This window comes from Lutjanus erythropterus, chromosome 15 (assembly GCF_056507025.1).
Source record: "Lutjanus erythropterus isolate fLutEry1 chromosome 15, fLutEry1.hap2, whole genome shotgun sequence".
NCBI lineage: Eukaryota > Metazoa > Chordata > Actinopteri > Lutjaniformes > Lutjanidae > Lutjanus > Lutjanus erythropterus.
Genome location: NC_139331.1, coordinates 35,955,186 through 35,980,767, shown reverse-complemented (window position 1 = coordinate 35,980,767; position 25,582 = coordinate 35,955,186). Strand labels below are relative to the sequence as shown.

General features: G+C 40.6%; 1 protein-coding gene across 1 annotated transcript in view; it reads right to left on the bottom strand.

Annotated features, from left to right (window-relative positions):
* col12a1b (collagen, type XII, alpha 1b) overlaps positions 1 to 25,582 on the bottom strand; it is a 193,266-nt gene that overhangs the window by 58,944 nt on the left and 108,740 nt on the right. The window contains exons 42-52 of the mRNA XM_084737671.1: positions 24,067 to 24,206; positions 22,981 to 23,110; positions 22,474 to 22,613; positions 21,612 to 21,741; positions 15,498 to 15,640; positions 9,417 to 9,546; positions 7,491 to 7,633; positions 5,253 to 5,382; positions 2,934 to 3,053; positions 2,447 to 2,596; positions 2,231 to 2,347 (exon numbers count right to left, since the gene is read on the bottom strand). Coding sequence (XP_084593797.1) covers positions 2,231 to 2,347; positions 2,447 to 2,596; positions 2,934 to 3,053; positions 5,253 to 5,382; positions 7,491 to 7,633; positions 9,417 to 9,546; positions 15,498 to 15,640; positions 21,612 to 21,741; positions 22,474 to 22,613; positions 22,981 to 23,110; positions 24,067 to 24,206 — 1,473 coding nt within the window. The remainder of the gene's footprint in view (positions 1 to 2,230; positions 2,348 to 2,446; positions 2,597 to 2,933; positions 3,054 to 5,252; positions 5,383 to 7,490; positions 7,634 to 9,416; positions 9,547 to 15,497; positions 15,641 to 21,611; positions 21,742 to 22,473; positions 22,614 to 22,980; positions 23,111 to 24,066; positions 24,207 to 25,582) is intronic.

Genomic DNA, 25,582 nt, shown 5'->3' with positions numbered 1-25,582 from the left:
AACCTTGTACATGCAGGACAAAGTCTCTCAGATGAGGACACTGACTGATAAACAGGTTTTCAGAGCCTTTATGTTGTGTCTCCAAATTTCTTTTCTTGTTCTTTATTTCCAACTTGTTGTGAAACACTTCTCTAACTCTTATGAAACTGACATTACGTGCGTCTCCAGTGAGAGTGTGACTACAGTTGTGTTCATTAAAAGGCACTTTTGTATCCGTGGTCTTGTCAGTGTTTCTGTATTTTCTGTTTTGTTGCTAACAGTGGAAAAGAAAAGCTCAGTTAATGCTGCTTAAGTTCTACAAAAGTTCTCATCCTTGTCAGCGTCTCTGTGATGAACAAACCCACGGTGCGACCCTTCCAGCGACATGTTTACAGCTGTGCGTGGCTGGACAGTGATGTATTGGCAATAAGGTTTCCTATTTACACTGTGCGTTCTCGCGAGCACAAACAAACAAAGCCTGTTTATTGCAGAGACAGCTGCCACAGATGATGATCGCTACTTTTCAACAACTCCAGACTTTGGGGGGATTTAATCATTCGCTGTCAACTGACAGAATCCAGCAGCAGCTCCGGTGATGCAACACGTTCAGAATGAGCTCTGTAATATCAACAAGTTATGATCGAAGTCACTTAGTATAAATCGCTCTGGGAAAAACACGGCGTGCCTCTCGGTCCGATCGACTCCAAAACGGTGGCCATCATTTATCAAGATGGGAGATACAGTGAGTGATGTTGACAAAGTATAATCCCTGAGACGTTTCAGCTGGATATTAGATAATTCAGAGCCTAAAAAACTGGCAGCACACGATCTTCTTCTAACCAGTGTTTCCATGGCTTTTAGAGCGTGGAGTGGAGAAGACCTCACTCGCAGTCTTTCCACTTACTCATCTCACCACCGTCTCCGACCGCTGTTTGCATTTCCATTTGAGAACAAACAGTTGACTGATTTGTTGACTTGACTGCACCGTCTGCTGCCTGTCACTGGGACGGAGGATTTCTTATCCTCTGGTGGTGGTTAACCCACCATCTGTCTCACGATAGCAGACCCATATTTGTTCTGGCAGCCCGTCGTAGACTCTCGAATAGCTAATGACTACCATATAGATACTCAAATATGGATGCTCCCTTCCTGGTTTCTCCGGCTCTTTAACTGCTAACCCATGTCCGTGCGCGAATATGAACCAGATGGGATTCAAAGACCCCGCAGTAATTGAAAAGGATGTAATCCTTGCAGACAGAGACACAATTAAAAACTTGGTGGTCGGATGCTTTCAATGCCGGCCAAAGCTTGCATCCTGCTGCGAGTAATAATCACAAGAAAGAGGTCTAAAGACAAACAGTCTCTGAGAGGAGAAAATAGTCTAGACACGATCCCAACGCGCTCTGTGAAGGATCTGCAGAGGATCCACGGCCTCAGAGATGACCTCATCTGAAGATATGCCTACAAACATCTGCTGGGAGTCACATTACCACATGCATCACCTCAAACAAGTCACCTCTGATCAGGATCTGAGTGCTGCAGAGGACCACGCTACCGTCATCAGGTGCATCTGCAGTAGGTGGGAGTATCAGTACGGACAGCTGACGAAATGTTGTACAAGAAATTTTAATGAGGATTTAAATTTTGTTGTGGCTGCTCAGTTTCTCTACTCAAAGTGGAATTAAAGGACAACGGGGCTCGATACTCACTGTTTTCCAGACCTGCAACTGTCCCAAACTGTACTTTCAACTAACTCAGACTAAACAATCATTGTCCCAAACTGAAAATCTTTTGGATTTTAGTGTATGTACACTGCACACATCCTTGAAATTTGATACTGTGAACTTCTGGACATTCCTCTTTTCATTTTAAAGCAGATATATTTCATATATTTTTACTGTAAATGTTTGCATCATATATTTATGTTTGTTGACTTTTGGAGAACTTGTCTTTTACTTTACTATTTTCTTCATGTTTACTGTTCTGCACCAATATTCATTATGTCAATGTGAAGACTTGCTTGGAAAGAAAACTGATCTGTCTATTGAGTAATGATTTCTGTTTTTAAAAAAAAATGAATGCAGATTTGTTTGCTTACTGTGACGGATTAATGGATTACAGGAACCAAATCAATTTAAAGCGTCTTTTGATTGGCATCATATGGAAGTAAAACCAACCAATGGCTGAAACTGTGACAGAAACAGATTATAAAACCTAAAACTGTACAAAAGTGAAAGTGGAGCAGACTTACGGTCCGCAGGGTTGAGTTTGATGCGGTATGATGTCGCTGCTCTGTGAGGAACCCATTTGATGCAGAACTTGTCGTGGTCGACGTTGTAGGTCTCAATGTTGGTCACGTTCAGGTAAACTGCAGAGGACATGGATTCATATTTCAATAAATCACTGAAACATCATGTGATTTGGAAAAAAAAACATATTTGTCATTTCACTGAGTCTCTGTACGTACGTGTTGTTCCCTCGCCAATAAGCGGTGAACTCATGCCGCCGGTGTACTGAGCCACCACCTTCAGGTCGTAGGTGGTTCCAGGCTGCAGGTTGTGCAGAGTGTAGGAGGTCACGTCGCCCACGAAGAAATCTATGGGTGTTCCTGTTGAGCCTGGAACACAACGGCACAAAGATGAATGAAGACGGAGAAAGTGAGGACTGAATCATGGGTAATTACTGTAATTCTTGTCAGTGTGTAACCAAACAAAACACACATCTCTCAGTCAGAACACAAACATCAAAGAGAGTTTGCAGAGAGAGTGCAGAGATCTGGGAAGGATTGTGACTCACAGCAGGAGCCAAGTTCAACATCCAATCATTCAAACGCTAATTCTTCACAAAATGAGCGATGAAACAATCCCAACTCAAAAGAAATTTAAATGGTAATCAGCCACAAAGTGCTTAAAGACCAGTGTTCATAAACTGTGTAAAGTGACACATCATCCCACCTGCAGGACTGTAGATCAGTCTGTATCCCTGCACAGGAGCTGGGACGGGATCCCAGGCCGCTCTGAACCTGGTGTACCACTCATCTGAGACTCGGAGGTTCCTGGGACTCAACAGGCCGACTGGAACAGAGAGGAGACACGTGTCAACAACAATAACAACAACAACAACAGTAATCCGTCCCAGCAGCCCGTGGAAACAACACGGCTGCAGTTTTATGAGTTCTACTTCTCAGAAATAAAACTATTTACCATAAAACAAGTTTAAATTGGAGAATCTGCATCTGTTTCTGATGTTGTGTCATAAAATATTGGAATTGTAAAGCTTGATAGCAGAATTGTTTGTTTTATTCCCTGTATTACTTTTGAAATGAAGTGATATCGTGGAGTTTTATTATATAAAACCCACATCAACATCACCAAAATATCAAATATTTATAATGTGGCATCATTTAAATTTGTAATCAATAATATTGCACATTTTTTAAGTTAACCTACAGTGTTTTGACACAGCAGGAAGGAGAAAAACTGAACTGAGCTGACATCTGTCTTGTCTTGTGCTATTTTTCTATTTTTTTTTTTTCTACCAAACGGCACCCATCAACCCTTTCGACGTGATAACTAGCTCAGCGGTGTCAACGTTTACAGCCCATTAATGTTTACATTCTGCACCGTCACGAGCCTCTCGTCCATGACTAGATGCATGGTTGCTTCTGCACGGTGATGCAGTTGTAGTTTGATAGAAAGGAAGTCGTTCCTACATGAAACTGCTCACAACAAGGTCTGTGGGTTATCATGAGGAACCACATCATCATTCCTGGAAAGAGTCGCTGCTGTGGAGTTTTTGCACAAATATTTTTGTACCATCTTGTTCCATTATATTGAAGAGAAGACAGACATCTCCAAAACTCTGAAACTCACACCGCAACTACTGAGACGGATAAATGGCACCACAGGGAAGAGAAAAAAATGTCTTTTTGATGAATTGTCTCCTTAAAATAAGTGACATTTCTCAGCTTTCTCAGATTCTTTTGCTTTTTCAAAAGTCAAACATAAAAACTGAACTCTAAACATTCTGCTGTGATTCACAGCTGATTCATTTCCTCACATCTGTTTATGAGATTCATTATATGTCATACACGTGTTTAGATTCGGGTCTGACTTGGACTGACTCCTGCAAGTGCCGAACACACACACACACTTCTCTTCGAGTCTCTATTGTTTGTATAACTAATGTTCCTGCTCACCAGTAAAGTGCTCCGGCTCCTGTGAGCTCCCAGTGGTCTGAACATGTTGGCACTGGTGAGTAACGTATGTCCACTGTATTTATTTTCACTGTTCTCTCCGTGGAGCTGCGAGCCGTTGGCGAGTTTAACTCACACTGTTGTATCAGCAGCGAGCAGCTCAGTGGGAGCGAGCTGCGACACAAAGTTCACAGGTTCAATCCCTGCAGCAGGAATGACTCCAGCAAGATCCTGATACTTTATTATTACTTTTATCCTTATTGAAAATGTTGTAAAGCAGACTGGAGGGAAACTTTTTTCAGTTTGGACTTTTACATGTTGTAATAAAACTATCAGTGTTCTTTGAGGAAAAACTGAATTCAGAATCTGTCTTTTAGATATAAAGTTTTTACATCCTGCAAGTTTGAGCTTTGAAACAATGAACAAAATACACCCCGTATGTGTTGGATAATCACCCCCTAATAGCTCTAAAGATCTGCTGGAAGTTGTGTATTTGTTATCTACTAGAAAAGTGACGATCGTCTGTAGCATACCAATGATAGGAACTGATGGTATTGATGTTTTGTGACTTATTGTTTAGCAGTGACTTGAGCTGCTGTTGAAATTGATGGATTTTTCTGTGGATTATTCCTTTAAAAAACTAAGAGGTCATATAGCTTTTTTTTTTTTTTTTTTCCCAGTGAATGCAACTAATAAATCTGATTTCTTGAACCCTGTTTGCTGCCAAACTACAGAACACAACATGGATCCATCATTGTGTTGCTGTTGAAGCTGAAATCTGAAACTTCGACACGTTATCAAGTTCTCCAGCAGTGAAAACTCAGTACAGATTATACTGTACAAGTGTACAGTGATAGTAAGTTGCTTGGAGCACTGCCAAAACACAAAGAACCGACACACAGTCCTGTTACTGAGAGCAGCTTGTGTAGAGACTGACAGAGCTGAAGCTGCTGTCACTGCACCACCTGTGCAGACATGGTGTGATACTACTGTCTGTGTGTGACCCAGCGAGAGAGTGCAGAGCTTCTTTTGTCGCTGTTTAAGAACCGGAATCTGTGTTCGTCTGCGGCTGACTCACCTGTGCGTCCGTTGCCGTTGAGGGACCCTCCGGGGCCCTCGGCGTAGATGGCCTCTACGGTGATGTTGTACGGCGTGTCGGGGAGCAGATTCTGCAGCATGGCATTGTTTCTGTTTCCAGGAACCACAGTCTGAGGATCACAACACCACAGAGTCAGCTTTTTTACACATAAGAAAACAAACAAAAAAAACTTTGTGATGCCCTCTGATCTGTTTTGCTGTGCCTCGTTGTTTTCTCTCTTGCAGATTCATAATTTACAGACAAGACAGACCGTCCACACTGTTATTTGCAATTGATCAGATTGGATGTGTGTTCCGACATCGCCAACCTATCAGCATGGGTTGCTGCAGTAATGATGTACACTGGTGACGCAGCAGCTTTTTAAATGCAGAAGGATGAGATTAAAGTCATGTTGCAGAACTCCTCCATCACACCAGACAACCTCTGTGTGGTCCTCCGTGCAGTTCAGCTTGTAGCAACGTGGATTTCGCTCAGCCGCTCTGATGCACCTCTGTCACTCTCACGCTTTGAAATCTGATTTTAGAAGTTACAGCGCTCAGCCCGAGACGGCTCTGCAGAAATCTGATTGGAAATTAATTTCAAACGACCTCCAAATGTGGCTTGAAAGTCTTGAAAAATTACACTTTTCCAAACTTTATAAAAATCAATCTGGGTACAATTTGGATATGCTAAAAAGTGAATTTGGCTGACAGTCTGAACAAGGCCTTGGAGGGACTCCATGTGTTCTGTTTGTTTCTTTTTCCACTAACATTCACACACAAATCCACTCACTGACACCAGTGATGGTACTGACATTCACGTCACGTCTCTTTTGCAATTTGATTTTTGTTTTTGTACACAAATCAATTAATATAAGCATGTTTCGACAGCTCTTGGTTTTGACAAATTGGGGGATTTGAGATTTTAGAGAAGGAAAACATCCACACACCAAAAAAAGCTCCTGTTCAAGACATTTATTAGTGTGACATTTTGAGCTCCAGGCTTTTCCTCAGACTCAACAGCAGTCTGAAAAAAAGCCTGGAGCTTGAAACGTCACACTAATAAATGTCTTGAACAGGAGCTTTTTTTGGTGTGTGGATTTTTTCCTTCTCCGTTCAGGTATCTTTGTGATCCGGCACTCAACCCGCTGGGCCTGGAGATGTGTGTCTTTTTCACAGCTTTCCTCCAGACTTTCTGCTGTGCAGCAACTTATGGTCACCTCGATCCTTATTTTTCAGTATTTAAATACATTTTACAATGAAGATAAAGAGAAAATAATTAGCTGAACTTTCAAGTGTAACCCACCAAAATTTGATTTTGCCTTTGACTTGATCATATTCTTTTTTGGACAGTTTAATATTAATTTAAATTTAAACAAATATAAGTTGTTATGAGTTTTTAGCCCTCCAATTTTCAATATCTTAGAGTACTTCAGATTAATTCGCCACACTGGTGGAGATGAGAAATGCTGAAACATGCTGATGGTATTCTGACATGTTGAACTGGTTTCCACTGCTTCAGCAGAGTAATCTCTAATAAACAGGAAAGAATCATTTTGCTGGAGTCTTGAAGCAGAAAATTACGGTTCAGTTGGCTTTTGGAAGCTGCGTACAAACACAAACCCTCTCCATTGGTCACAGATGCTAAATTGTTATAATTGCGTGCGTTTCTAAACGGTTCTACGTTCCCCCGTCAGTCCCAGTCCGGAGGAATCCTTTCATCGCCGTCCCTCCGCTGCAGTTAGCTGACTCATACAGAACAGGTGCTTCGCTAACAAGAGGAGGAGGGAGCGCAGCTGGGCCGTCTCCGCCCTCCACCGCTGCTCCAACTCATTATTTAGGACTATTAATAACGTTATTACGGCCCAAATTATAGTGTTTGTTTAACCGAGCCTGTAATTAGTCTCACTAATCGGTGATTTATAACCTGGACGAGCCAAGGGAATCCTGAGATGTGACTTCACCGCATAGTTTGTCTGGAACGTCACAGCGAAGGGTGATCGGCGACAGTGTGTCAAGAGTTTATCCAAAATATTTATCCAAAACAAAAAACCTCATACCCTGAAATTAATTTCTCATTATTGCTTAAACTAAAAGGGTCAAGTGAATGAAATGATGTGGATTTTCTTCATGTCTGTTTCTAAGGTTTTCTCTTTAAAGGTTGGACAGCTCTTTTGGCTGCACAGACCCCTGTGATTGGTGCAAATGAGCCTTGATATTGTTTTTGTGGTGAACTTACAAACTCGGTGATGGGGTCTCCGGTCATGGGAGCGTAGGCGATCCTGTACTGCCTCACGGGACCCTCCGCGTGGTCCCAGCCGATGGTCAGGGTGCTGGTGGTGGCATCAAACACACGCATGTTCCTGGGACCGGTGCGCGGCACTGCAGCAGAAGCACACTGGATTACCTCGTGCAACAACACACAGTACCTCAACGTCAGTCAGTCTGGAAACGTCAAAGAGTTTTCACGAGTCTTTGACTGGTTTTGACTTCAGAGTCTCCAGAGCAAACACATGGTTTTCCTTTAACAGTCCAGAAACAGAAGTTACCTGGATGTAAGTCCAGTTTTATGAGCACAAAGTAGATAATTATTGGGCTGAGAACGTCTGATAGAACCAGTTTATCACTTCAGAAGAAATGAAAGACTTTTTTTTTAACATGGTTTTTAATTTCGGGAAACTCTGCCAGTTATCTTTATTTTATTTTATTGTATTATGAGCCAATTGTTTCTGGTTGTTTTGTTTGTCTGTTTTCTGTTGCCAATTTATTACTGATATTTTTATTACCTATTTATACTCATTCTTTCATTTCCTGGTATGACCTGAGTTTGAACTGTTTTTATTTTTTTAAGTGGTTTAATTTTCCTATTCTTGCCTTCTACACTGTATGGTTTTTATATATACAAATTATTTTATCTTTTTTCTTTTAAAACATGATGATTTTACAACCTGCCCGTTTTATTTTGCTGCACTTGCGAAACACTTTGTAACACAGATTTTGAAAAGTCTGAGCGTCATCTTTGCTTGACGTGCTTTATAAATCAAGTTAGTAATAGTAGAGGAATTAAGCTAATGTAAAAAAGTATCATGGATCATAAAGTTCTGCAGTGATGATGTATTGTTTAGGTCAACCCTGAAGTTTTTTTTAAAGGGGATAGAGCAGAAAATTCAAAAACAAAACAATATGATACTGACATGTTTTTTAAGCAAGATAATTAGATACTTATTACAAATGAACACTAATTTTGTGACTTTTTAAGCATAAATGTAGTCACCAGAAGTATAAATCTCCTGGTTATAAACGGTCACATGACTGGTGTTCAGTGTGATGACATTTAATGTCAACAAACAACCTCTGATTGCAGTTTTATTCAGCCACTTGTTAACAAACACCTTTTATAAGACCAGTAAAAACTTCCTAATTCAATTTATATTTACTGATGTATTTTATGTTGAAGAGCAAAACATGAAAAACTTTGAAACGAGAGAACTGGAGGTACAAATATGCCAACTCATTCTTGAATTTAAGGACTCATTCCTGCAGCGCAGAGAGGTCAGCCATGTTGGAAATACTGAAAGTAAACAATGGAAGTGAATTTTTTGTGACTGATCCTGAGTATCTGCTGCCTTCAAGTGGAGCTGCGTTTACCGTGTTCAAGAGAAGACTTTGTGTAAACTCCTTCCTCTTTTTCCTGAAAGGCTTGAATGGACTTTACATCCCAGTATCTCCATATTAACCACACATCCAGGTTACTGACCAAATCATGATGTTGGTGCAACGATCTTGGCGTTCATGTTGACATACCTGATAAATCTTCATATTTATTTATCAATGACTATTTTGCAGTTTTATAAAGCCAGTTTTTCCTGTCCTCTTTGTTCAGTGTAGTAATTGGAGTTTTTTTTTGGATTAACCTTCAGATGTAAATCATAGTTTTGAAGTGTCACTCATGATATGTCAACATTTATGTCGAGAAACTTATGTTCACACTGATGACCCTCCTGCTTGTTGAGATAATCACCTCTTGCAGTTCAGCCAGCGAGATCTTACGCGTTCATGCACATGACTCACTGCAGATGTAAACACTGATCAGCATGAGTCAGTCATTTGATTGTATACGCTGTATGTATACACTGTCAGCATGTGAGATTGTTGTTGTACTTACGTGTTTTGCCGTTGTCCTTGACTGGCAATCCCTCTCCGTCGGCGTACAGAGCAGAGACGGTGACCGAGTAGGGAGTGTCCGGGATCAGGTTGTCCAAGAAGGCATTGTTAATGTTTCCTGGAACCAGGACCTTGATGGAGAGGAAACCAAACGGGTCAGAAAACATATAGATATCATCATCATCAGCGGCGAGCCTATTCAAATGAGCCTCATTGTGCATAACATAAAGAACTGGCAGTGATAATGTACATAATGACCTCACTGCTCATCTCACATCCAGTTATCTCCCCGAGCGCTCTGCTGCCAAAGTTTCCCTCGAACACTAACAAAGTCCTGGGAGGTTAAACGCCAAACAAATCATTCATTCAGTAAGTGGACTGACGGATAAACAGTTTCTGCGAGGAAGCGGCTGGAGAGCGCCGGGGTCTGTCAGCGACTCCGAGCAGGTTCAGACATGCAGCTCGACGTGTTTTCTAACAACAAGGACGACTGCAGACCGTCTCTTGTCACTGGGATTATCACGGCATCTATCCTCCGCCGGTCTATGGACCCTGAAAGTCCGAACCGTTACATCATGGGAAATATATCTGCTGGTTGAACTCGAGTCCACCCCCATCTAGAGCTTTTTGTTTTGGTCAAAGCAAATATCTCAAAGGGTTTTGGACCCTGGCGCTTCTGGCACACGGGACCATGAAACAGGTTCCTCAGTGATGATGTGGTTGAGATCCCACAACTGGAAGCACACACACGTACGCCTGCTGGCCTGAGGTCAAATCCCTCCAGTCAACTCAACAGTTAGGCTAATGGATTGGCTGGAGTCCTTTTAAAACACAGTGGATTACGTTAGACCGGAGTCATACAGTCATTTCCTGAAGGCAGAGCTGCTCTCGAGGGTTGCAGTCCAACTCACTGGTTGAGGTTTGGAGCCAAAGAGTCCAAGTTCTTCTGGGTAATTTATGGACTTCGAGGAGGAACTGTGATTTCTGTGCTAAAGAGTTGACTTGAATGATCCACTGATATGTTATTCACAACTTCAAAGTACAAAATTTCTCAAAGCTCCAATTTCAGCTTGTTTTTTTCCTCCAACAAATTTTTATTATTTTGAGAAGAAAAGGCAGTTTGACCTAAGATGACAAGCAGTGTTTGAGTATGTAAAAATATGATTAAATTAAAAATAAGTGGGGGGAAAAAGCTTTGCATGAAGTATATTGTCCCTTCATCAATTTAAAGTGGTAAAAAGTGATTTCAGAAATATTAGGGAAGGTTTTATGTGACACTAGGCATAATTTGCTTCCACTCTGAAGAGTACTGGCCTTTCAACAGAGTATGTTTGAGCTCAGATGATAAATAATCTAGGATGGGGCTCCAAATGTTAAGAAACGAGCGGTCATTATCCCTCAGCAGACCACACTTATCCTTTCATGAGGCAGAACACTGAAAATCTCTCTGTACCAGAGTGTTACCATGGGTGGGGTATCTTTAACCCATTTTAACAGAATGCATTTAGAAGCCAAAATTTGCCCAACAATTTGTAGTGATTATGAGAGAGTGCTGCTTCTTTAGAGGTAGGATGAAGAGCCCTGGATCCTTTCTTATTGTCATATTAAAGGTCAGTTCTTGAGCTATGTGACTCCAGTATTGAGCAGTTGATTGCACCCACAGATATTTCGAGGAGGGTGGCAGGGGCTGTGTGGAGCATATGTAATATTTTATATTGACTCTCTGCAAGGTGAAGGTCGAATGCACCACTTGTCCTGCCAGCTTGCTCATTTTTTAAAAATGTCAGAGCTCATGACAAAAAGAAGTATCCTCACTGATGACTTTTGTTCTCGCCCATTGTATTGTTCCTAAATTATACATTTGAAAAAATTCTGTAAATGTAAACCAGACCTCCAGTCCTCTTGAGGATGCCGTGTATGTGTCACATTTTGGCTCACCAAGATGTGAATAGTGCATGTGTGAATGACGGTGCAGAACCAACAGGGGGGTGATAATGACAGGAACAAAAAGTGTAAAAAGAACATCCAGATGTCTGAAAAAGGCAAGGCCCAAGTCAAGAGCTACAAGTCTCAAGTCAAAACCAACAAGTGTCAAGAAAAGAACACAGTCAAGACAAGTCAAGACCTACAAATCTCACATTAGGACCAAAAAAGTCCCAAGTCAATGCCTCTGAGTCTCAAGTCAGGACCAAGAAGTCCTAGAAGTCAAGACCTCAAAGTTACAAATTAAAAGCAAAGTCAAGAGCTACAAACCCCAAGTCAAGAACCAAGTCAAGACGAAAAAGTCACAAGCGTGTAATGAAGGTGCAGTACCAGCAGGGGGCAATAATGATGGGAACAAAAGACAAATGTAGTATTAAGAGTGAGACTGTCTGTATAAGGAGGAGGCTGGGGTGGATGGATGGTAAAACACAGGACTCTAACACTGAGTTCAACTGGACCCAAATCAACTCGTTGTCCTAAACCTAGCCAAGTAGTTTTGTTGCTTAACCAAAGCTTTGTTTTAACCAGACATTTCCAGGTCACCAGGTCAGGAAAAGACAAGTTAAAAGCTCAGGCTGCTTGTATTATGAAGTCTGGCATCTAGAAATGTTATCTAACAATGCTAAGGTTAGCTGACCAGCTGACCCCTCACTGGTGATCACAATCTCTCCTCATCATGTGTTGCTTCTAGCCATTTGTTTAACAGCCTTTGCGAGTTTACTTTATCTTATCACCCATCATCAGACCTCACTAATGCTCTGGTGGCTGAATGGGAGCAAATTCCTGCAGCCAGGCTCCAAAATCTGATGGAAAGACTGAAACCTGAAGACTGGAGGCTGTTATAGCAGCACATTACTGCTCATAGTTTGGGAATCACATGTTTATCTAACATACCTAGGTGTAATCTTACAGTTTCCATATACAATTGGCCATTAAATGTTTATTTTCTTGACTTTTTACTCTAAAATCTCTTCTTTTGGCTCTGCCTACTTAAATTTAACTCAACCAAGATTTTTCTCTGAGATTTCCTCTGTTGATTAATATGCTTACAGACGTTTCTGGATCTGAATTACAACAGTCATGTAAAATGAGGCCAGTTTGAGCATAATTATAATGATTTAGTCATCAAGACTTGGTGGATCTTTGAGTCGTCTTTGTGTTTTTGCCAAACCAACTTCCTCTCAGACCAAAACATAATCAAAGTTAATGAAAATGAAATACAACAGAAGTGAAAATAGATAGAGGAAATGGTGACCAGAGGGGATAATAAACCACTTAGTGAGGTAACTGCGGGTGATAATAAACTGTACAGCACAGTAAGCTTCACAGCATCATCAAAGCAGATCTTAATCATCAAAACAGCCCAATTAGATTACAGCCTCATGGCCCCGAATTCAGTCACAGATGTGTCCGTCGTGCAATATTTCCAAACTTCACAGAGTCACAGAGTTCAAACTCTTTCTGGGGAAATTAAAGCTTCTTTTTCTCTCCCTGTGATCCAGACATTTGCACTGGTGCATGAAATCAGTGCTGATGGAGAAATGCAAAAAGCTGACAAGTCATCATTTCCATATGAAAGAGCATCATCATTATAAGTGCTGCTCAAACATCTGTGCAACATCAATGTGAACACTTAGTGAAACTAATAGCAACGGCCAAAACGGACCACCTGTTGTTTCCATGAAATAGACTGACCCGGTGAAAGATGCAACCCTGCATTGATTTCACCGGTTTAATCAGAGGAAGAGATGAATGAAGCCGATTTAAACACTCAGATGACCAAAGTAGATGCAACCTGATGATGAGTTTAGTAACGCTGTGTAGTTCACACTCAATATACAGCTGTGCAGTGTATAAAGAAAAGCCAGATGTCTGGAAAAGGCAAGGCCCAAATCAAGAGCTACAAGTCTCAAGAAAAATCCCAAAACCAACAAGTACCAAGTCAAGACCTACAAGTTTCACATTAGGACCAAAAAGGCTCAAGTCGAGATCAAAAAAGTCCTAAGTCAAGACCTACGGGTCTCAAGTCAGGAATCAAGAAGTCCTCTTTCAAGGACCAGGTCAAGACCTTAAAGTTACAAATTAAAAGCAAAGTCTACAAACCCCAAGTCAAGACCTAAGTCAAGACGAAAGAAGTCCCAAGACATACAAGTCTCAAGTCAAGACTGAAAAGTCTCATGCCAGATTTAGAAAGTGTCAAGCTCGATCAAGTCAAAAACAAAGTCAAGATCTACAAACCCCCAAAGAAAGACCTTCAAGTCAGGACCAAAACCTCAAACATCAAGGACCAAGTCAAGACTTTCAAGGCTCAAGTCAAGAACAAATTCAAGACCAAAAACTCTCAAGTCAAGAACAAAGTCAAGAGAAACAGACCTGAATTCAAGCACCAATTCAAGAACTACAAATCCAAGTTAGGACCAACAAGTCCTACGTCAAAAAATAAGGCAAGAACAAAATACCTGAAGTCAAGACCAAGCAGCCTAAAAGTCACAAACCAAGTCAAGCCCAAAAGGTCTGAAGACTTATTAGTCTCATGTCAGAACAAAAACAGTCCCAAGTCTAGACCTGCAGTTAAGTTAAGACCAACAAGCCTCAAGTCAAGAACAAAAGTCTCAAGTCAAAACCTCAGGTCTCACATCAGGACCAAAAGGTTCTACATCAAGTACTAAGTCAAAACCAACAAGAACCAAATACAAAACAATGTCAAGAATCGTCAAGTCAAGTCCCAAGTCAAGACCCATAATTTCAAGTACATTCCAAAATCATCAAAAATTGTAAAGCCAAGACCAAAAAAATTGCACTCAAGACCTACAAACCCCAAGTCAAGACCAAGAAGTCTCAAGTCAAGAACAAAATCAGTATCAAAAAGCCTCAAGTCTCATGTAAAGGACCAACTCAATACCAACAAGTCTCAAGTCAAAAGGCATGTCAAGACTAGCAAATCAAGTCCATGTCCTAAACTTTGTATTTCATGTCCTAAACAAGTCATAGTCCCTTCACCAAATCAAATACAGATTTTTGACATTTGAATGTGACAACCTGAGATATCAAACACACCTTTACCTCCTGCTCACGTAACAAAGATGAGCTGCTATCAGATTGATTCCAGAACAAAGAGTTGATTTTCTGCATACTTTGTAACTTGGGGGACAATATCAAGTCAGTTCAAGCCAAAAGGCCCAGTGAAATCACAAGTCTTTGTTTGTTTTTTCTAATCTGTCAAGTAAAAAGTCATCAGATTCATATCTTGAGTCTGTGACTAAAGTTTACACTTCTGCTAAAATAAGATTTTAAAACTTGATTCTCATCAGCAATTATGTCTGAAATGATTCATCAAAAAGTCATCTTTAGAGCTTCTCAGGTGTGAGGATTTACCTGTTTTATATCACTGAAAATTAAATATCTTTGGGTTTGGGATTATTGGTCAGACAAAAAAAATCTGAAGGTGTCACCCTGGGACATTTAAAGACTAAATAAACAATCTATTAATAGGAAAAAATATAAAAATAACTGATAGATAAGTCAATAATGAAAATAATCCATTAGTCACAGCCCTATCTGTCATGATATCTTCTTTATCTTAGGAAAAGAAAGACACAAACTGCTTGTCGGATGAGATAATTTGTCTTTTTTCCAATGTAATTTCTCTTATCAAACAATGTTTGATTAGGACCCAAACTTTCTGGACCCAGAGTTTTTTTCAGCCCTCTTTGGATAGGTATGCACACGTACTCAAGGACATGACCATGCCGTTACAATAGAAGCATTTTAATTGTTTTAAAAGAGAGCGCCTGGGAGGTTTTTTTTTTATGATTTCTGAGTCATTTCACTCCAACAAGAAGTGACCTGCAGTCTTTGCAACAGGTTAATTTGCAATAAAAAAAAATTAACCATCTGATCTCACCAGCAGATTTTTATAACTGTTTAATCATAAAACAACCTGCCAGAGTTTTTGTCTTTATGTTTGTAGCTGTAATCCTTCTCCTCTGTGAGCAGAGACACGATGATCTCAGGGGGGAAACCACCTCTTCCTGCCCTGCAGGGAAATTCTGCCACTAATGACAGTTTGTGTTTTAACAGCCTGTAGGAGGTTACTCACCGACTCTGTAGGTCTGCCGCCGGACAGGGGAGAATAAGCCACCCGGTACTGCTGAACCTGGCCTGTGGCGGGCTCCCAGCGTACGTTCAGGCTGTTGGGGGTGGGGTTGTACACCTGGATGTTCCTGGGTGGCGTGCGTGGGACTGCAGGGCCACAGGGGTTAAGAAGAGAAAGTGAAGTAAGACAAAGGGGGAGTGCTGATTTCTTCACTTAGCAAGGAAACATGAAAACAAAGGGCTTGTTTCAAGTGTGTCCCATGTAAAGACCCAAAAAATGACAGCTAATGCTGATGGATTTACGTGACTACATCCCTAAAATGTCTCTGTTAGTAAGTGAAGTGCTTCAGCAGAAATGGAGCGAACGTCAAGCCAGAGATTAGTCAGTTTAGGTTTTCCGTTTTTTTAAAAAGCTGCAGAACTAATTTGAAATCAAATTCTGCAAACAATTTACAAAAGGTCAGAACCCCGGTGAACCTTTTTGGTGAATTTAAAAAATAAATGAATAAATCTGTTACTGTCTGTTGTGTTCTGCTCAAGCTTAGAATTAAAACAAGATGATTTTATTTTGGAATAACTTCCCAGATCTCTGTCTTTTATCTGCGTTTAATGGAAGAATAAATTGTCTTTGCAGTGGGACGCACTACATCACAGTCAAAACTCGAGATTCAGCTCAAATGCTGAGTGCAGCAAAAGTCTCCTGCAGCAGAATCATTTTATAGCGTCTATGTGGAGAATGTGCAGAGAGAAGTAGCACAGTTTTGGGTTTATGCAAAAGCCCTTAACTTCCCTTTTAAACCAAACCAGATGTGCATATCCCCCTGGTATTTGGAGCTTTACCCAATAAAACAAAACTAGATGCAGTAGGTAGACGCAGTCTCCTTCTCATCATGGACAAAAAACCTCCAGAGCAAAACCTTTTCCCTAATGTTGTATAACCTCATTAAAACATAATCATTTAATACCTTTAAAATACGGAGGACACGGTCTGTCAGGATGTTTTACTTCTGTCATCCAAGGACAAAATTACCTTCAATCCTTCAGAGAGATTATGTAATCTTGATCTGATATTGTGTTATTAATCGTTTTAAAGCAGTAAGCTTCATTCTTTTCACTTTTTGGAGTGAAACTCTGTTTTTGTCCAGACAAAATGTGACAAATTCCTCCCGGGACCCCAACAGTAAAACTGGACGGACTTACTGGTAATAAAAGATCATTAACGTCACACACGGGCTCATGTTCATTGATAGACAGAGAGGTCGTCTAAACTGCCAACACACAGGCGTTACTGGTTCGCCTCTCTACAGCAAATATATTTAACATTTAAAAGCTTCCTCGCTGTCATTCTGCATAAATTAACAAACTTTTCAAACAAATAATCGACATATTTAGCATGAGCAGTGATATTCTCTGTGGCTGCGGACGTTCAGACCTAAAACAGTACTGCTTTCAAAAAACACAAGGGCCTATGCTGGTATGTTGTCTCAGGAATCAGTGACATGATGAAATATTTTAGTTTTTCTTAGTTTACACACACACACACACACACACACACACACACACACACACACACACACAGCGAGGTGCTGACAAGTGTGAGCTCCAAAAGAATAACTTGAAATAACATGAGTGTGCAGATTTTTTGGTGTTAAACCTTCAAACTCATGGATTTATAACTTAAAATGGTTTTCTGTCAAAGTCCGTTTTTCCTTCAAACAGTTTTTCCCGTCCAGTGGGTCCAACATGACCATGTCATGATAATTAAAGGCACATTAATCATTTTAAAGGAGAACGCATATATCCTTATTCAAAGAGCACCTCATACAAAACTCAAACTGAGTCCAAGAATCGCTTCTACTGAATTATTTTTTTAGTTTTACCCACTGTTGCCCTCTCTTGTTGGGGGTAAAGGTTTAAGTGATACCTGCATGTGAATGCAGAATCTGTAGTCAGGGGACAAAACTTTGGTATTTGAAGCTTTCCATTTTTTTTTTACTCTGAGTGGGATTGACCAAACACGTGTTAGCAGGGTTCGGTTGCATGCAGGTAAAAAGTCCATGTGGAGAACAAAATGAGGCAGAACAAATCGGGGACGATTTAGCATCTAATTTGTTTTGGATATATCTACATTTATATGCAAATATCTGCCTGTAGAGATTTGCCTTTAACTCCAATCTCACGTCTCAAGTTGCTCTCTAAACAATGACCAGCCCATGGAGGAGGAAGTCTTGGCCTGGATACGAGCTGGCAATACCGAAAGCCCCAAAACACTGACCGTTGCCCCTGGAGCCTAAAATCGTCAGACGATAGCCAGCGGATACGGAGACTGTGTTTGGATTCATGGATTTATTCCTTAAAAAGATATTTTTTAAAGTCTGTTTTTACTTCCACTACTTTTTACCATAACATTCCTCTGTGTGGTTTGGGTTTGGGATAAGTATGGACTTTTATCTTAGTCACTTCCTGTTTTATTTTGTAGTCCTTGTTTTCCTGTTGTCAAATTACTCACCTGCACCTGATTATTCCCATTGTTAACCCTATAAATATATTTTTATTCCTCTTTGCTGGTCTGTTTCTAAGTGTTATTCCCAAGTGTCTGCCAAGCTTTGTTTGCCATTTTTGGATTTCTTATTTTGAAATCTTACTTCCTGTGACTTGTTCCTGCACCCGAGTCTCTGTTCCTTTGAGTCGTCACATTGTCCAGTACATTATGTTTTATTTAGGGAGAGGAGCTGTTTAGATTTTATTGATACCAAAACCATTACTGATTCTGGCTTCCGTCCCCTCATTGATTCCTGATCAATTTTCTGTTGGACAAAAAGTCGACCTACACAGGGTTTCAGCTTTTGCCGTGACTCCTTCAGGATGTGAGTTTCGATCAGTGTAGATGCATGAGTTCAGTGTCGTTGTTTTGCAAAACGGCCTGAAAAAACATGCTGAAATTGATAAGAAGAATTGATAAGCTTAAGGTCATACAATTCCAATCAACTGTCCAATTTAGAACCGGTTCTGTCCCCATCCCTAACTTTATTCACCAAAGGGCTGAATTGTTGACAAGGGAGCCAGAAAGATAGGCCAAACATTTTGGTGAACAAAGTACAATGTACTGGAGAAAATTTGTGCAGCATTTCTTAATTAACTAAATATTTAACCTAAACTTGAGCTCAAACTCTTCCCAAACATAAATCAGTTACCTCTGCAGCAGCTAAACATAGCTTAACCCAAGCCCTAACCCCAACCACAGGGTGCAATATTACGGGAAAAACTGACCGATGATGAAATATCCATGAGTTTGAGGGTGTAACAGACCCCAAAACACTGCACAGTTATTTCGAAGACAATGATGTAATCCTACTGGGAACTACAGAGGGTAACCAGATGAGCCCAAATATGTCCCCTGACTGGTGCATTATGTGTAATATATATAATGTTTCAAAACCAGCCAATAAACCATTTTTAGTTGGACATAAATTGTCCACAAATGTCTTACAAAATACATCACATTACATCTGGATGACTCTACAATGAAGCCTCCAAACTATCCTGACAGAAATCAAATATTCAGGCTCATGTTTACCCACAGCAGCGGTCTGCGGAGTCACAGTTGTGCCTCACTCACAGCTTCCCAATTAAAAAACCCCAGGATGCATTTCTGCTGACTGTGCATGGCACACCGCCTGGGCAGAAAGAAAACCAACACACATACACGCAACGGGACGTCCGACCACAGAGACGCAGCGCGACCAGCGACTCGACAGTTCTCAAAACACACAAAGTTTCTCAATCCAGACTCTACAGTTAACAACAGTAGTTTAAAATTATCCTGGTTTTATTTTCTGTCATCGATCACTTTGAAAAAACTCTGCAGCTTCTCTTTTGTTCCATCAACTCATCCCGAAGGGAGGATTTGGGGTTTTGGCAAATTGTAGTTTTTCTGCAGAGCTCACCTGGGAGATGCTGTTTGTCTATGAAGACGTATCTGATGTCAAAAAACAAGCGAGACCCAAAAAACAGGCTAAAAATAATGAGTGCCTTCAGTCCAGGAGAATCAGATTCAGGTTCACTTCAGGCAAACGAATGAACAAACATTTATTGTGGTTCTATCAGTGCAGAGACAAAACTTTAAACATCTCTTATCTCTCAGGGCAGACTGCTCTGTTTCTCTGCAGTCCTGCACAGCTGACCACTGACAGGTGCTCACTAAAACTGTGACCTTTGACCTCCACTTCACCGCTGCAGGACATGGTTAAATGTTTTGCTGAAGGGGACTTCAACAGAGGTCTGCAGTCATTTTAAAAACCAAGATCAGCTAACACTGACATCAGAAATAAAGATGTTAAAGATGCTAAACCTGGTTTTAACTGCCTCAGATGAGTCAAACACAATGTTGGCCCAAATATCCAGAAAGAAAATATTTTTCTGGGTATCAAATTATATCTAAGAACTGGACATTTACATAATACAACAGCAGATGTTTCTTTGAACAAAGTGAGTACTGGTCCCTCCATCACAGGCGGAGCATGTTGCATTAGAGATAGTTCAGATTGATTGAAGTTGTGTCGTCTGAGGTACTTTTTCATCATCAGTAAAATGTATTTTAGCTACGTAATAAAAATCAATATGAGTTTAAGTGTACACTCTATTTAGAATATTCTCACTGCTTTGCTTTGCTTCAGGCAGCCTTTTCTGTCAGGAAACTGTCGTTATATAAGCCCAATATCAAACTAACCAAACTCCATTGGCTAAATCAATACTTTATCTCACAAAATATTAGAGTTGCTGATCTATCGCTGTCACGAATTGTTAGTTTGTTTGTGTTATTGTGTGACTTTGGTGGTTTAAAAGGTATGTTCGAACTCACCAAAGTCACACTATAATACAAACAAACTAACAGTTCAAGGCAGCGGTAGGTCACCTCTGCCAGGTAAAATTACTGATTTCACTAATGGAGTTTGGCTGGTTTGAAGAGAGTCATCTTCAGTTTATACAGCAGCGGTTTCCTGTCAGAAAAGTCTGTCTGACAACAAGTAGTGAAAATACTCTAAATATAGCAAACACTTACACTTATATAGATTTTTTTTAAGTGGACCTTTTATAAGTGGCTTTTTGTTGCTGATTCTGTCCACAGGAGTACATTGTTTAGCTTCTGTGCAAGAGCCCCTCTCTTCTTTTCCAAACTGGGGCTGTACCTCACACAAACACACTTAAAAAATCCGAAACTATCCCTTTAATGTTGCGAGGCTAGCATGTTTCTCTAAGTCTATTTATAGAGCATCTTTTATTCCATTTTAAATTCCAAAAGTTTCTAAGTAATTGTATTTTATAACCTCAGAGAAAATAAATTCCTTATGACTGACAATCGGAGGGACGAATTATCTGACAACATCCAAGAAGCGGTGTCACTGAATTTCATGATGAAGAGCTCAGAAAGTCTGTGTGTGACAGGATGAGGAATTAGCTGCACTTAAAAAACATATTTGGACAAACTGAACAAGTGTGGAATTTATGTTCCGCCCTAATGGAGGTATTTCATGTTTCACTTTTACGAGAGAAAAGGCTTCAAAGACTATTTCATCTTTGGTCTGAAGGCATCTTTCTCTCACAGGACCAGTCGGATTAAATGTTTAGTATTTTCAAGAAGTTGTTTTCTAAAAACAGATGTTGGAACGAGGGGGTTTGTTTTATAATAAGGCCATCCATGTGTTGGAGAACGAGCTCGTTACTTTGAGAACGTGTTAACCTTAATGATACCAGGATAATGAGTTTCTTCATGACAGTCTGAGGAGTTAGCCAGCCCTAAATGGATCCAGTAAGCCCAGTTTAACCCCCAGCAGTTTTATGATGTCTTTTGTGAGCACAGAGGAATTAAATCTCTAACAAGTGGAAATTCTTTACTGCAGAAATTCACATTTTTTCAATTAAAAGAGCGGCTCTGGATCATTTTTGATGGAATCTTCTGTCCATAAAAGCAGAATCTGATTTTATGTGAAATGTCAATGTGGTCTGAAGATGCAGCTTTATGTAAACTTTCATTTGAAATCTGAACCGTCAGTGTTTTTCCAGTGTCAGATGTGAACTGAGGTCTGATCAGAGCGTGTGAAGACAGTCGAGGACTTACGTGTCTTTCCGTTGTCAGACTGGCGCAGACCTTCTCCCTCTGGGTAAACTGGGACCACAGTCACAGTGTACGGAGTGTCCGACAGCAGGTTCCTCAGGACGGTGTTGGTGGTGCCGCCTGAAACCTGCTCCTGCTCACACAAACACACAAAACAGGATCATTATTATTATTACACAATCTTTCACGTCTCAGAAAGCTGCGGGTCAGCAGGAAGGATCACAGGTTGAATGTTTTCACTTTCTGATGAAGTTCATCATTCATAACACACAAAACCAGAGCTGCGATCTCTGGGATTTTCATGAAAACTCAGCAAAAAGAAAGAGATTTAGTTATATTAGTGTTTTACATAAAAATGATCCTCAAAAGCTATAAGAGCTGCAGAGACCAAACTTTACAGGTGAGTACGTCAGCTGATCAGACAGATAAGTTATCAGTAACCAAAATTAAATATCCTTGCATTAAAAGAGTGTCTTCGTCCTCTAGCACATATATTCTGTGAGTTAAATGTTCAGTACATCAGAATTTAAGTGCGTTTAAATTAATTAAATTAGGTGTATTAAGCGCCGGAAGAAAAGCGTGTGGACACAAATTGATAGCTTGAAGCCTGGCAAGATGGATTCTTGTGAATCCAGATGCCTCGCAAGGAAAAAAAACACCTAAAAAGTGATCGTACAAACTTTTTTGCTGAATTGAGTAATTCAACTGTTTCCATCAGACGTCAAAATGAACATCATTATCCACTGATGGAAACATCTGAATACACCTGCAGTCATGTATGATATTTAGAATCTGTGTATGCAGTCACAGACACTCTCGTCGACACTCCTCTCTATCCTGTGATGAAGTCAGAGTGATGTCTCACCATGTCCTCGGCGCCTCCGGATGCAGGGACGTAGAAGATGCGATACTGGCGGACGTTGCCCTCCGCCGGATCCCAGCGCACTTTGAGAGAGCTGGTGGTGGGATCAGTGACCTGCAGATTCTTCACTCCGCCCAGAGCCTCTGTCAACACACACACACACACACACACACACACACACACACACACACACACACACACACAGCCATGACATGATCATTTATTTCCTGTTTGACTTACAGCAACAGTTAGAGCAACAGATGGGTGAAGTTCAGCTTCAGCGTCTGTTCAGTGAGTCTGCTGTCAGTCACATCTATTTTCCTTTGATTCTCTAAACTTCCTCTTTCTTGTTGAAGTTGTACTTTTCTTTGACAATTTTCAGTTTTTTTTAGCACAAATAAGACCTTTACCCTGCAATTAAATATCAATACTGAAACATTTTTTAATGTTATATTCAGTCTTAAAAACCTGTTATCATCAAAACAAGTAAAAACCTGTAAATGAACTCACTTGTCTTTCCGTTCTCAGATATGCGTTTTCCCTCCATGTCAGGGTAAATAGGCACCAGCGTCACCTTGTACTCGGTTTCTGGCTTCAGGTCTCTCAGCACCGTGTTGGTCGATATTCCAGATACCTGAGTCTGTAACGAACAAGATTAGACGTCTGTAAAGGACTCTCAGCCATGGAGACGCTTCATTAGTCCATGTTGGTATTTATGTGTGTGTCCTCACATGTTCATAAACAATTTCACCCCTTATTTTCCCATTTTATTTCATTTCTTAAATGTAGCTTTGATGTGGCAAAACTCATCTTGCTGCATTTCTTCATTGAAGATTTATGATTATATAAATATTTCATATTTTTATTTTTATTTCACCACAGGGTCCATTAAGAAGCTGTTCTGGAGCTTTCAGTCATATCACATCTTCAGCATCAAACTGAGTTTTCTCAGTGGTCACAGAAGTGTAGATGTCCAAATTTCCATTTTATTGAGTCTAAATGTTCTTAGTCTTAACTCGTCAAATATGGCGTCTCAGTCAGCGGCTCTATCCTTCAGACTATGACGTTGTCAGTATCCCGGTAGCATCATTTTTGCACGTGCAGGCTCTGCAGTCCAGTTTAGAGCTGCACAATTGATCACAATATTATCAAAATCACAGTATGGTCTCTGTACTGAGGCTTTGAGTCCTCTGGGTTCAACTCTCACCTACGGCCCTTTGCTGCATGTCATTCCCCCTCTCTCCTGTCTTATCTTCAGCTGTGTTGCACTTAAAGGCATAAAAGCACCCAAAAATATCTATATATTTAAAAAAAAACATCCTGCTTACTCAGCAGATGGAATTTTTAAACCAAACATGGACGTGAAGATACAATGAGATACCACTGAAAGCTCCAGAACAGCCACTAAATGGACCTTTTAGACAAAGACTCAACATCTGAGCCAGTTAGAAAAACAAAACAAAAAAACTAGCAGTTCTTCACGAGTATAGAAACTCTTAGATATAGTTGTTCGTTGATAGTAAAAGCAGCTGACCAAAAATCAAATCAAATTAAAAGGGATTTCTATTGTTATTAGTATCCCAGTAGAAAACGGACCATGCTCTCGGGTCCTCCGGTGGTGGGGACGTAGATGATTTGGTACTGCCTGACGTCGCCGTCGGCCGGCTCCCAGCGGACCCTGAGGGAGTTGGTGGTGGGGTCGGTCACCTGCAGATTCTTCACTCCACCCAGAGGCTCTGAAAGAGACGGGACACATCAGTCTGCGCGTAATCCCGTCTGTTTACTTTATCCTGCGGGGAGCAGCGGATGGGTGGGGTCCACCTCATCAGGACAGTCCAGATGTCTGTCATGGAGCCTGTCAATCACAGAGGAGTGCCTTTTCCTTCTCTGCGACTGTCTAAACATTCTGGTATTCGATGAGGCAAAAACATCCCCATTAGGAAGTTTAAAGAATTTCTTTAACTGCTGCAAATAATCCTGAGCATTTGTTCTCTCCTGCAGGGTGCACCAGATGGGCGGGTTTACCACATCAGGAGTGTCCAGATGTATCTGAAGTTGCCTAAACTTTCTGGCATTCATTATTTTCTTTTGTAAGCCACAAATGCCCCCAATAACCGAGGTCTGTGCTCTCATTCTCAGTCTTAAAGGAGCATACAGCAGGTTTTCTGGCATGTTTTATCCCGTTAACCACAAACTGAGTTTACTTTGCATTACTGGCAGGTTTTCAGATGGACTTGCTGAATGTTTTCAGTTCATTCAGTTTTCTGGCTTTGAAAAAAGAAGATTTTCTCAAAGGTATGTTATTGTAGTGTGGTCATGCTGTTTCATGCAGAAAACTCTTTGGTGGTGAGTCAGCTGCTGAAAAGATTACTTCTATATCTCCCTGCTGCTAGAAATACATCAGTCATGGATTCTGCCTCTAAAAGGGACGACATGATCACAGCCTCCAAAATCTCCTAATACTGACAACGAAGTGAAAGATTTAAGGTGGTTTAGGTCAGTTTACAGAGGAGGTACCTGGCCTCACCTGAAATAAAGAGCAGCCAAAAAAATTTTTATGATTTTTTTAAGGAAATATAAGGATTTTACAGGTTGGTTTTGCCAGAACATTTGGGGACAAATTCACAGACATCTGACTCTTGACCCACTTGGTAAGATGGATGCCAACAAGTCTCTTTCCCACACCACCCAGAGGGACGCATGAGTCACTCCTGCCTGGCCTTCCACCTCTACAGCGAGTCCACTCCACTGATGGGCATGAGAAATGTAAAACCATGCACTGGACGATGATTTATCTGCTCTTTATATATTTTATAGCGTCATTATATTCCCCTGGGGACAGGAAGACTTTCAAACCATGAAAACAAAAATGAAAAGTTATCTTTATAAAAGAGGAAGCTGTTAAGAAAGATGCAACAGACTAAACCACAAACAAGATCAGCGAGGTGGCGCCGTGGTTAGCACTGTCACCTTACAGGTTTGAATACCGGTTTGGACAGAGCAGAGTCCTGCACCTGGTCGGGTCAGGAGTCGCAGGTGAGAACAAGTTACTGTACACAATACAATAATATGTGTTTTCCCTGGAGAGATCAGGGATAAAAATGATTGTGTA